The 12589-nt window shown below is 36.6% G+C and overlaps 1 protein-coding gene across 1 annotated transcript in view; it reads left to right on the top strand.

Moving 5' to 3' along the window:
- Nucleotides 1-1615: 1615 nt before the first annotated feature.
- exoc4 (exocyst complex component 4) overlaps nucleotides 1616-12589 on the top strand; it is a 128223-nt gene continuing 117249 nt past the window's right edge. Inside the window, exons 1-4 of the mRNA XM_016534785.1 lie at nucleotides 1616-1687; nucleotides 4208-4402; nucleotides 9361-9545; nucleotides 12193-12290. Of these exons, the coding sequence (XP_016390271.1) occupies nucleotides 1616-1687; nucleotides 4208-4402; nucleotides 9361-9545; nucleotides 12193-12290 (550 nt within the window). The remainder of the gene's footprint in view (nucleotides 1688-4207; nucleotides 4403-9360; nucleotides 9546-12192; nucleotides 12291-12589) is intronic.

Raw genomic sequence — 12589 nt, forward strand, 5'->3', positions numbered from 1 at the left:
TATATATATATATATATACATATATATTAAGAGTTTATTTGCAAAAACAGATAACTTCGTTTTTTTAAATGTTCAAAAATCATGTTTTTTTATTATTAAAATTATGTTTTTAATGTGTTTTATTGTGTTAGTTAGTTGTATTTTTTTGTTATTTTTAACCTAATCAATATAACCCAATATATATAAGCAAATTATAACCTACATTAAACAAAGTAATTTAGAGAGTTTTAAGGCATTCCCTTTTTTTAGCTGCTTTGAGGTTTTTAAAATAATTTTTAAATGCCAAAAAGCTTTAAGAAATTATTTTTGTAAAATAGGTACATTCTGTCTTAGAAGCACTTAACAGTATTATAACTGAAAAGATGTTCCTGAAGTCCTCATGTCAAATTGGAGCTGTGTGCATGTAGAGATGTGGGTCCTCTGTCCTTTAGTGGGTGGCTGTCTTTGTCTACATGCCCTCAGGTGTCATCATGACAACCTTTTATCCTGCACTAGGTGATGAGAAATAACCTCAGTCCTGTGTCATCAGCAAAGGACTATAGATTGCTCAGAAATGATGGGCCTCAGAGGAAGCTGATAAGAACTTCTGGATCTGACTAGGCTCAGAGGAGCTAAAAGAAAAATAACCCCAGAGTCTCCGTGATTGTTTCCTTTTTTGAAGGGGCACAAAATTGGCCACTGTGTTATCTCTGCTGTCCTCGGACACATCAGTCAAAGAGGAGACTGCCAGATCGACCCTTTCCCACACAATCAATGCCCTTTCCTCTGTGGTTTGTTACAGCAGAGATCGTCAGGAGATAGAGGGTAGCAGGTCCAGAGCAATATATCCTAGAAACAGAAAGCAATTAACAACCTACACCTTTCAATCTGTCTTTCTCCCTCCCTGTATGTCTGGTGTGTAAAATAATTTTTCACATTCCTTTGAGTCGGATCTTTTGATTGAACCAGTTCACAAAACTGATTTGTTCAAGATTAAATGTACATTAAGTTACTTTTAGTACATGCTGTATTTCAGTTAAAACAATAAGCATTTTCAGTTAAAAGATGTAAATGAATTTTAGTATTGTCTAATATATAAAAATTATATATAATGAATAAATGAAAAAAAATTATTACCTAAATTATGGCTGCTTAAAATGAAGTGGGAGAAATGAGACTGTTTGTTATTAAAAAGTGATATAGTGAATAAACGGCAAAATAAAATAAATAACAGTGTTTTTATATTTTATTGCAAAAAAGAACAAAACATCTACAAGCAAAATGACAGTTAACAGAATATTCTAAGAGGATTACATTTAATTTAACAAAAGAATGAACTAAAGCATATTATTACACAGTAGAAAAATGGAATATCCAAAGTTATTTAAAGAATGCAAATATATACCAACTTCTTTATTGAAAATAAAAAATTAGGTAAATGAAGGTATACATTTTTAAATAACATTTATGGATGTACAAACGATTGTAGGCGTTTTCAGCAAAAAAAAGAAAAAAAGAAAAAAGACTACATTTCCTACATTTCCCTACGATCCCTGTACTATCAGCTGATTTTGCTGAAGGCGGCTTCCCATTGGCTGAAGTCCGTCACGAGGTGTTTGGGTGTAGTAACGGAAAGATGGCAGCTGACACAGGCAGATACAGGAGCGCTGTCAACAAAAGCAAAGACCCTTCCGGTTTGCTTATATCTGTAATAAGGTGAGCACGATATTTTTACAATATCTGTGTCTGCCAGCTTGACTTTGCCTGCGTTAAATCTTTGCACCCGGATTTTCTAAGGAAAAGGACCAGAATGGATAACCGCTTAGCATGTTTGCTAACGATACATCCTGTTATTCTTTCATATTTTGTTATTATACGCGTATGAGTTGTGTAACAACTACATCTTAAGAACCTTTACGTTGCATCAGCTGAAGTTTATAGTTTTCTGTGAGGTCTTCTGAATGACACGTAGTTTGTAGGCATACTTCAAAACGTGTTTAAATGGAAAGTGCTTATGTTTTGACAGGACTGAGTTTCAAAACAGAGGGAACCTAGGGAACACTGTGAACATCATAAACGCAGTCTGATTATTTGTCTTGGTTGTCAACACTTAAACAACACAATCACAATATGCAAGTGCAATAATATGAAAGTATAACGATAGAAAATCGTATAGAGTGCAGTGGAAAATGTAGTATATCTATATATAGTATGTGATGTTAACTGTATGATAAGTAATATATTGAATTTATTTTATTTTATTTCAAATTATTTTTTTGTGGCAGGGAAGCTGGCATGATGACAGAAAGTTCTTGTACATATAGGCTTTTGTGACCTTGTGGAAGATGTGACTATTTTGAGGCTAATTTGGTGATGGTAGATGGCAGCCAGAACCCAGTATAGTGTGGTAAAATTACGGCCTAATTGAGGGTTATAGTTAGTTACAGCACATATTCATGACTTTTGGTAATGCCTGGGTGAGTTGTAATGAACTTTTTGCCCAAATAGTACATTCACAGCATCAAACCTTGACTTTACATAGATGAAACCTATTTTCTTCCATTGAGCACAGCTGAGCTGATAAGCTGTCAGAAATCCATCATTCTGCTTCACGGCTCTTTTATCTCCTTTTTACCCATCAGCCGTTTCCATTATGATGTCCTATGGGCAACGAGTGAGGTCAAAAAAGAGCGAGTCTATGGGCCGAAGCTAGATCCACATGATCTGTGCTTCACTGCAAGCTTGAAGGGACTTTTCCCTACTGAATACTGGCTCTCAGACGTTCTTTCTATATCTTTCTGAGCTCCAGAGACTGGACTGAATGTAATGAGCTCTTTTGGGAGATTGTGCTGCCTTACTTTACTCTGATTTAAAGCCACACCGCTGTGGAAATGAGTCAGGACAGACTTTGAGAGCTGAGATGTGATGTCTGGCAGTCTGCGGTCTGGGACATTGTTGGATTGGCACCGGCCCCAGCGGGTCTCCTCAAGTGGGTGGGCTTCTGATGATGGATTTTAGTGAAATTGTGTTGTGATGGCCAAAAATCCAACTACTTATGTCTTGAAAGTTTGCAAGGTAATGATGAAAGGATGAGTTTTGATTGAGTGCAGCCTTGGCTCTGGAAGATTTAAGTGTACTGCAGTCAATCACGATTTTCCAGTGTCAGAAATAGCAAGAAAGCCAAAGCCAAGACGCTAGAAAAATGTCATGGGCATTCATGAAACGTTCTTTCTTTCTTTCAAAAAAAAAAAAAAAGTACTATTATTATTGAATTAATTATTTAATTGCATGTTGTCTTGGTTATGTAACTTTTATATACAATAAAAAAATATTGTCCTTACTCATTTGGGGTAAATAATCCCCTGATTTGAGGCAGATGCACAATGACTTAGTAGTGTATTTTAATAACATAGTCACTCACAGCAATACATCTTCATGCTGTCAGTCTGTTTGTTTATGGCTGATTGAAATAACTTCTTCACCGCACAGGTTTTTTTCTTCTGGTCAGCAGCTGGCGGAGATGAAATGCAACTGCTGCTTTTCTTTGTAGCCAACAAAACTTGCCGCAGAGAACATAGAGAATAGCATTTCTGTCTTCATGCTGCTGAAGTATTTGATGTGAAGTGCCCAGGGGCCCCCAATCACCGTCTTTACTCATTATTATTTAAAGACACAGGTGACCGAGTTTGTTTATTGCACTCTTGAAAGATGTGTTTGAGTCAAGGACTCAAAAAACGTTTCCCTGAGTGTCAAAATTTACGCGTAAGTGGGAAAATGGAAGACATGAACCCAACGCAGCCAATGATACACAACAGTGTTCATTAATTTTGCTGTTTGTTTATCCAGCTTTGGGATTTGTTCACATTTGTGCGTGTTTTGTAAGCTCTTTTAAGAACATTAAAAATGAACTAATTATTACCCCCCCACCCACTCAAAACGGTTGCAAAACATGGTGAGCCATCATAAAAGAATCATTAGGAATCACTAGTAATTGTCTTCGATGTCTGAAATAATATCCTTGTAAATTAGCCACTAAGCTCGGGTTTTAATCTACGGCAAAATGTTTGTTTATCATCTTCTCCCCTGCTGCTGACACACTTGAAAATAATTATGCAAAGAAGAAAGCAGAGCTGTGAAGCTGCGAAAACTGCGAAGCTGATGCTTGTGTTATCAAGTGTGAACTTTCACCTTCTCCTGACATGGTGTGTGTGGGCTGCTCTCTGCTCAGGTCAAGGAGAACCTGTTATCCTGTAAGATGCTCCTCCACTGTAAGCGAGATGAACTGAGGAAGCTGTGGATCGAAGGTGTCGAGCATAAGCATGTCCTCAGCTTGCTGGATGAGATTGAGAACATCAAACAGGTCCCTCAGAAGTTGGAGGCATCCATGGCCAGCAAGCACTACCTGCACGCCACAGATATGCTGGTGAGTGTGTGTTCGAATGTGTTGGTAGGGGAAATTTTATTCATTCCATGGCAAGTACATGCTACCTGTTTTTGTTTCAGCTTGTCCTTTTATACATAAAAATATGAAAATAAATATAGCTCTTTAATTTGAGCTATTGACACTGATTGTATTCTTTTAACCAATTTCATTGCATGCTTCTTAGGATGCTTTGCTTTAAAAAAATTAATAATAAATAAATAAATATTATATATATATAAATGTAAATTATTGTTTTTATTGTATTATTGTATTTTATTGTAAGCAGTGAAATCCATACACGGGCAAAACTTTAAAATACTATATAACTTTCATAACGCATGTTTTTACAAATATGCATATATGCCATCTATATTTTTTGCATTTAACATATAGCAAAAATGCCAAATATTGCATGATATTTTAAAGAAATGTCAAGCATAATCCTTTAGATGTAAAGATCTTTTAGATTATTAAAACATACATTTAGTTGTAATTTGACTGGTATTGTAAATATTTAAACTACTGTAAAAGTTTAGGGTCAGTAAGATTTTTTTAAAAGAGTTTTTTAAAATAATACTTTTATTTAGGTAACAATGCACGACAGTGACAGTAAAGACCTTTATATTGTAACAAAAAAAATCTATTTCAAGTAAGTTCTTTTGAACTTTCTATTCATCAAAGAATCCTAAAAAAAAAATCAACATTTTTTCAATAAAAATATTAAGCAGCACAACATTGACTTTTTCCAACATTGATTATAATTACAATTGTAAAAAAAACCTTACTGACCCAATACTATTGAACAGTGTAAGGGTATTATATTATATTATATTATTTTTACAGAATAAAAAAAAAATCATATGGGCCTGTATAAAATCTAAAAATGTTTTAGGCGTACACGATAAAAGACATGAGCAAAGCAGACAATTAAATCTTTATTCCCAAACAATCATAATCATGACAGGTATATCAGGTCCCCCTGTATAATAACACTATAACATTTTATAATATATTACAATAACAACATTAAATAACATGATATAAGCTAACTTTTTTTTTGTTACACATTTTGGAAATAGTTTTTATACTGTGATATATTTTTTACGTTGATGAAAAGTTCAAAAGACATAATTTAATAAAAAAATAGTAATTCTTGGTTACATTATAAATGTCTTTTCTGTCATTTTTTTATTTAATGCTTCTTCTTCACTGACCCGCAGAGCACCTTCAGGTTCTGTTGTTAAAACCTCAACATTTTTTCAATAAAAATATTAAGCAGCACAACATTGACTTTTTCCAACATTGATTATAATTACAATTGTAAAAAAAACCTTACTGACCCAATACTATTGAACAGTAGTATAGAGACCAGTATGGTGGAGAGTAGCATGAAGTTATTTAGGAGTGTCAGCCGGCATGGTTTGTCAGGAGCATGTGCACTAACATAAAAAGTGACTTATTCAGTTATGCAACTCTGGTCAGGAGATTCTTTCCCACTACATTAACCAAAGCTCATGGGCCTAAAAACATCATCAAAAATAAGAATCTGAATCTTCAGGTTTTTAAGATCTTTTTTTATCAGGTATTTGATCACACTGTTTCTTTGGGTATACCCACATCTCCCTTTCAACAGGGGAAATCAGCTGTGGTCAGAGATGACAAGCTTCCTTCTTCCCGCTTTCTCAGGTCCCTCAGGTGTTCTTCTCCTCCTGTGTGTGTGACTGTGTTAAATCTGACGAGGAGTATTGGGACTGCCAACAGAGATTACGCTCTACACGGTGTTTCAATTTGCAACTCTCGTCTGAAAACACTCTCCCTCACTTTTGTCTGTTAGTTACATGAACACACATGCCCACAAACGCACACATACACATTTGTAACTCTCGTACCTGTCAGTCTGGTTAACCTCCCTAGTGTGTGCTTTTCAGATGAGCTGTCATTCATTACCTCACATCTGTTGAATGGGCACTTTCCTCTCTTTATTTGCTTAATTCCTTTCCTTTCCTTTCCTTTCTCTTCCTCTTCCTCTGTCTTACTTTCCTACTCTTCATTTTCCTTTTCTTCTTCATCTTCCTATTTCTTTTCTTTTCAATTTTTTTTTTCATTTTTGCCTTTCTTTCTTTTCCTCTTTCTCTTCCTTTCTTCTGTCATTTTCTGCCCTTTCCTACCCTTTCTGTTTCCTCTCCATTTTTCTTTCCTTTACTGTTTTTTCCTCTTCCTCTCTCCTCTCCTCTCCTCGCCTCTCCTCTCCTCACAGGCACACTTACACACGCTCAGCTGATCCTGCTGGTATACACTGTGGCTCATGCAACCCTCATTTGCATGAACAACTCCTTGACTTGTGTGACCCCTCCCTCTGTCTGTCAAAAGCGATGCACAAAGTGTGCAGTGATGGTCCTCCAGAGCACTATCAACAGGCCATTAGCTTCCCTCTAATAAAGCACATTCATTCAGAGCCATTTTGATTTATTCACTAAATATAAACAAGCAGTAGCCACTGCAGGGTAGTTCAGTGCTGAGGGAGAGAAGAGGTAAAGGCAAAGAGAAGTAAAGACTAGAAATACAAGTTAATGCAATAAAAAAAGAGCAAGAGAGAGAGTGTGAGAGATTAAAAGAAGGATGGAAGGAAGAAGGGAAAGGTTGAATATAAGATCAAGGCTCTGGGACATGTGAGCCAGGTCAGGTGAATGAAATGAGGAAATTGAACATATCAACCACACAACTGCTTCTGATTCAGTTTGCAAATGCGGCAGCATGGCAAGTAGCTGCTGATATAGTGCAGATCCAGGACAGCATTAAAGCTAAGCCTGAGGGGACTACCTGGACTCGTTCTCCATGTTAAGTTGCATTTGTTCTTCATTTTACAGCTTTCTCCTCTTCTTCTTCCTCCTTTTTCTTTTTCCTCTGAAGTTTTCTTTTCTTCTCTTTTTTCTTTCTTTTACTCTTCCTCTCCATTTCCTTTTCTGTCCTTTGCTGCCAATTCCTGTCCTTTACTTTTCCTCCTCCCTCTCCATTTTTTTCCATCATCCTCTTCTTATTTCCTTCACTGAACCATTCCACTCCCTCTCCGTATTTCTTTCATCTCCTTTCCTCTTTCTATTCCTTTCATGTCCTTAACTGTTCCTCTTACTCTGTGTTCCTTTCCTTTCTCTCATTCTTGCTCCTTTCCTCTTCCTCTCATGTCCTTAACTGTTCTTCTTTCTCTCCTTCTTCCCTTTCGTTTCCTTGTCCTCTTCCTGTCTTTAACAATTCTTCTTTCTCTCATTCTTTATTGCTGTTCTTTTCTATTGTCTCAGTTGCAAATTTAAGTGTCTTCTCAACTAAACCAGGTTTGGCATTAAGACCTGTAACAAGGCACACTTACAGAAATACAAGTTAATGCAATAAAAAAAGAGCAAGAGAGAGAGTGTGAGAGATTAAAAGAAGGATGGAAGGAAGAAGGGAAAGGTTGAATATAAGATCAAGGCCCTGGGACATGTGAGCCAGGTCAGGTGAATGAAATGAGGAAATTGAACATATCAACCACACAACTGCTTCTGATTCAGTTTGCAAATGCGGCAGCATGGCAAGTAGCTGCTGATATAGTGCAGATCCAGGACAGCATTAAAGCTAAGCCTGAGGGGACTACCTGGACTCGTTCTCCATGTTAAGTTGCATTTGTTCTTCATTTTACAGCTTTCAAATTTCCCTGCACTGAGGAGGAGATGAAAAACAGATACACAAAACAGAGCAAAAAAGCCAGATGGTTTTTAAAATTACGTTCTGTATCCACAGCCTATAACATGTTTTATGTGAAATATATAACGTATATATATTCATGTATGTATGTATTTTTTTATTAGAGATTTATTTTATACTATTTATTAGAGATTTATTGATTGATTGATTTTATTATGGATTTTATTTATTAGGGATTTAATTTATTATTAGGAATTTATTTATTTCATATTATTTAGAGATTTTTGAACAACAAAAAAAACTAGTAAATCTCTGTGTGCAAAAGAAAGAGCAAGCTTTTGGGTTTTTGCATCATTTTCTCACTTTGTGTTCACTGATAAGCTCCGTCTCACGCCTCATTCAATCAGCAGCCGCATACTTCATCATGCTCTCTGCAGGAGAGCCACACACACTCAGCAGAGTGAATATTCAGCGCCACTGCGGTCCACCACGCTGCATTCTCCCTCTTTTAATACCTTGATTGGACGTGAGTTGTTACTGTGCTTTATCGCTGTGGTTTTTGATGGGCGGGTGGGACATGTGCGATTATGTGATCCTGGAGCGCAGCTAATCTAGGAGGTTTTACAACAATGGATATGCCTGGAACACTTCACTTATTCAGCTACTAGCAATGAACAAGCTACATTGGGATTTGAGTTTCGAACCAATACACTGTGGCCTTAATAAATATTCAGATACTTCACCACGTTTATAAATGTATGAAATCACAGCATAAGATTACAAAATATTTAACCAAGTTCTACCGATTTTAGAGAAAGTTAATAAAAAGCATGCTTTTCAAGGAAAAATTTAACAAAAAGGAGTTTGTAATGATCTAAAATTTGTTAGTCACTCATTTGTAAGTCGCTTTGGATAAATGGCCACTCACTGTTTGCTAAATGCTTAAATGTAAATGTAAAATTAACATTAAATAAATTTAAACTCTTTATGGTTGTAAATTAACTTTATTATGAACTTTTGAAGGCAGCTGACCTCAAACATCTACTACAATTAGAATGAGGCATTGGGACAAAAAAGCAAAAAAAAATTTTTTATTTAATTTTGTTTTTAATTTAATTCAATTCAATTCAATGCAATGCAATGCACTTATAAATGTGGCTCAAGTCTCCAAATATTTTTGGGGTCACTAAATTTGATATTCAACTCCATCCCATTATTTAACATTTTTGCACGTAGACATAAAGGCAGATGGAACTTCAAGTGTGCTGTTGTGTTTGTAGGTCTCAGCAGTGGATTCTCTTGAAGGACCCCTGCTACAGGTGGAGGGTCTCAGCGACTTGCGACTGGAGCTCCACAGCAAGAAACTCAACATCCACCTGGTGCTAATCGATGAGCTCCATCGACATCTCTACATCAAGTCTACCAGCCGTGTGGGTCACCGAGGAAAAGACAAGGACAAGGGCCGGTGAGTTATTATAACATCCTTTAGATAAAGTATTGAGGAGTATATTCATTAGATCCCTGTTGCTTGATTCAAATCTAGCGTCAGTTCAGATCAAAGATATGTGGACTTAGTATTTGAACCCAAAGGAGGTCAACAATATTACAAAAAATGTAGAATAATATAAAAAATCTTTCTCAAAACATTTGATTCAGGTTGTGGCAACTCAAAGCAATTACCTTCAGAGTGGCAAAGTCATTTCTCAGCTTTAGATTAATTTACCTTCGCAGGTTGCTGGTGGCAGGGTGCACAGCTCATCTAATTACTGTGTGTGTACTTTTTAAAAAGAGGGACGTGCTTTCTTAAACCAAACATCCCATGAGTCATTGCTGTCTGATCATTAATAAGGGTGTGGAATATGCCAGACAGAATAAATTGGGATTTGAGTTTCGAACCAATATACTGTGGCCTTAATAAATATTCAGATACTTCACCACGTTTATAAATGTATGAAATCACAGCATAAGATTACAAAATATTTAACCCAAGTTCTACCGATTTTAGAGAAAGTTAATAAAAAGCATGCTTTTCAAGGAAAAATTTAACAAAAAGGAGTTTGTAATGATCTAAAATTTGTTAGTCACTCATTTGTAAGTCGCTTTGGATAAATGGCCACTCACTGTTTGCTAAATGCTTAAATGTAAATGTAAAATTAACATTAAATAAATTTAAACTCTTTATGGTTGTAAATTAACTTTATTATGAACTTTTGAAGGCAGCTGACCTCAAACATCTACTACAATTAGAATGAGGCATTGGGACAAAAAAGCAAAAAAAAATTTTTTATTTAATTTTGTTTTTAATTTAATTCAATTCAATTCAATGCAATGCAATGCACTTATAAATGTGGCTCAAGTCTCCAAATATTTTTGGGGTCACTAAATTTGATATTCAACTCCATCCCATTATTTAACATTTTTGCACGTAGACATAAAGGCAGATGGAACTTCAAGTGTGCTGTTGTGTTTGTAGGTCTCAGCAGTGGATTCTCTTGAAGGACCCCTGCTACAGGTGGAGGGTCTCAGCGACTTGCGACTGGAGCTCCACAGCAAGAAACTCAACATCCACCTGGTGCTAATCGATGAGCTCCATCGACATCTCTACATCAAGTCTACCAGCCGTGTGGGTCACCGAGGAAAAGACAAGGACAAGGGCCGGTGAGTTATTATAACATCCTTTAGATAAAGTATTGAGGAGTATATTCATTAGATCCCTGTTGCTTGATTCAAATCTAGCGTCAGTTCAGATCAAAGATATGTGGACTTAGTATTTGAACCCAAAGGAGGTCAACAATATTACAAAAAATGTAGAATAATATAAAAAATCTTTCTCAAAACATTTGATTCAGGTTGTGGCAACTCAAAGCAATTACCTTCAGAGTGGCAAAGTCATTTCTCAGCTTTAGATTAATTTACCTTCGCAGGTTGCTGGTGGCAGGGTGCACAGCTCATCTAATTACTGTGTGTGTACTTTTTAAAAAGAGGGACGTGCTTTCTTAAACCAAACATCCCATGAGTCATTGCTGTCTGATCATTAATAAGGGTGTGGAATATGCCAGACAGAATAACTGATCAGACTAATTAAGAATGCAGGCCTGAATATGGGCCAGAGCTGCTGTAAACCCTAGCTAGTTTGACATTCTAAATAAACTTTAATCAGTCAAAGGGGCGACACGTAGAAAATGTGTTACGCATCTTCACTAAAGTCTGTTTCTGGATCTCAGCATAGTTCTGCTTCCCATAATTAATAACGGGGGTGATTACGCTATCTTGAAGGGAAATCACAATATTCATTCTTTATTGAAGGCTTTGTTCACCAGGGTCTTAAATCATTAGCTTGTTGGTAAACAAAGCCTCTCTGGCCCCTTTGCCTCCTTCTCACCAGAGTCGTGTAATTAGCTGATTTGCGACTGTTCTCTTCCTGTCCCTGCGTACAGGGCCTGGCCGCCGTGGCTCTGATGCCGGCGTTCAGCGCAAACAGAGATAAGTCATTCGCACCCTCGCGGATGAGCACGAGAGGAATAATAGGTTTTTGCTTTTCTCGATGGTGACACGGCCGCCCACGTGCTCACTGTCGCCAGGGGATTGCTGACCCCCTCCGTCAGTGTGCCGCGCGAACCGCCGCCGCTGCCTCTGCAATGCTAATTCTCGTAGATTAGACAAGGCGCAGTGGTGTAGCGCATTAAGCTAATGCAGGTTGGTGACCCCGCAGGGCTGAAGTGTGGAGTTGTTTGTAATAGTGTTTTTGATCTCGGAATTGTGCGTGCGCGTTTGTCGCTCTTCCGCTGCTCTGTTTACGGCCATGTAATTATAGCGCGACGCTTTCATGAGGAGAAGTGATTTATTAGTCAGGGTAATGACGTGACTGCAATTTTCTGGCAGGATTTTTATTCATTTCCTCTCTCTCGTCTGTTTCGCAATCCGCCTTGTTTGATTCTTCGTGTTCTGGATGCTTTAATGGCAATGGTTTTGCGGAACGTTCTCTGTTATTTTCATAAAACATTCATGGTTACTCTTTTTATGAATGTTTAAACAATAGCTGCTGTCACTATAATAATGGTTGCTGTTGTGAAGAAGGTAGTAACAGTAACTCTGTTGTTGTTTTTTTTCAGGTCTGCTTCAAAGGATACGTATGTTTTGGATGTCAGTTTGTCCACTCCACGCAAGCTCACAGAACCTTCACAGTTCAGCACCCCTGGAACATCCAGCAGTAAGAATCATCACTAATAAAACAATAGAAATGACTAGACACTAAAACAACCCTGATGTTTGAAGAAGGATGGATAACGTAGTGCTACACCAAAAAGAACACCAAAATTCTGGAAGCACTGGACCGAAAACCAAAACTAAAAATATGTTTAAAAAAGTGTTGATTTATTTCCTGTCAAGATATTATATTAATTATAAGAGATTCAATATAATTGAATTTATTATAAAAAATACTAAATATTGATAAATTTATATATTTATAAATATTTATAAATTTATTAATGTTATATATTTATATAT

The sequence above is a fragment of the Sinocyclocheilus rhinocerous genome, unplaced genomic scaffold (genome assembly GCF_001515625.1).
Source record: "Sinocyclocheilus rhinocerous isolate Xijiao unplaced genomic scaffold, SAMN03320098_v1.1 scaffold153, whole genome shotgun sequence".
Lineage (NCBI taxonomy): Eukaryota > Metazoa > Chordata > Actinopteri > Cypriniformes > Cyprinidae > Sinocyclocheilus > Sinocyclocheilus rhinocerous.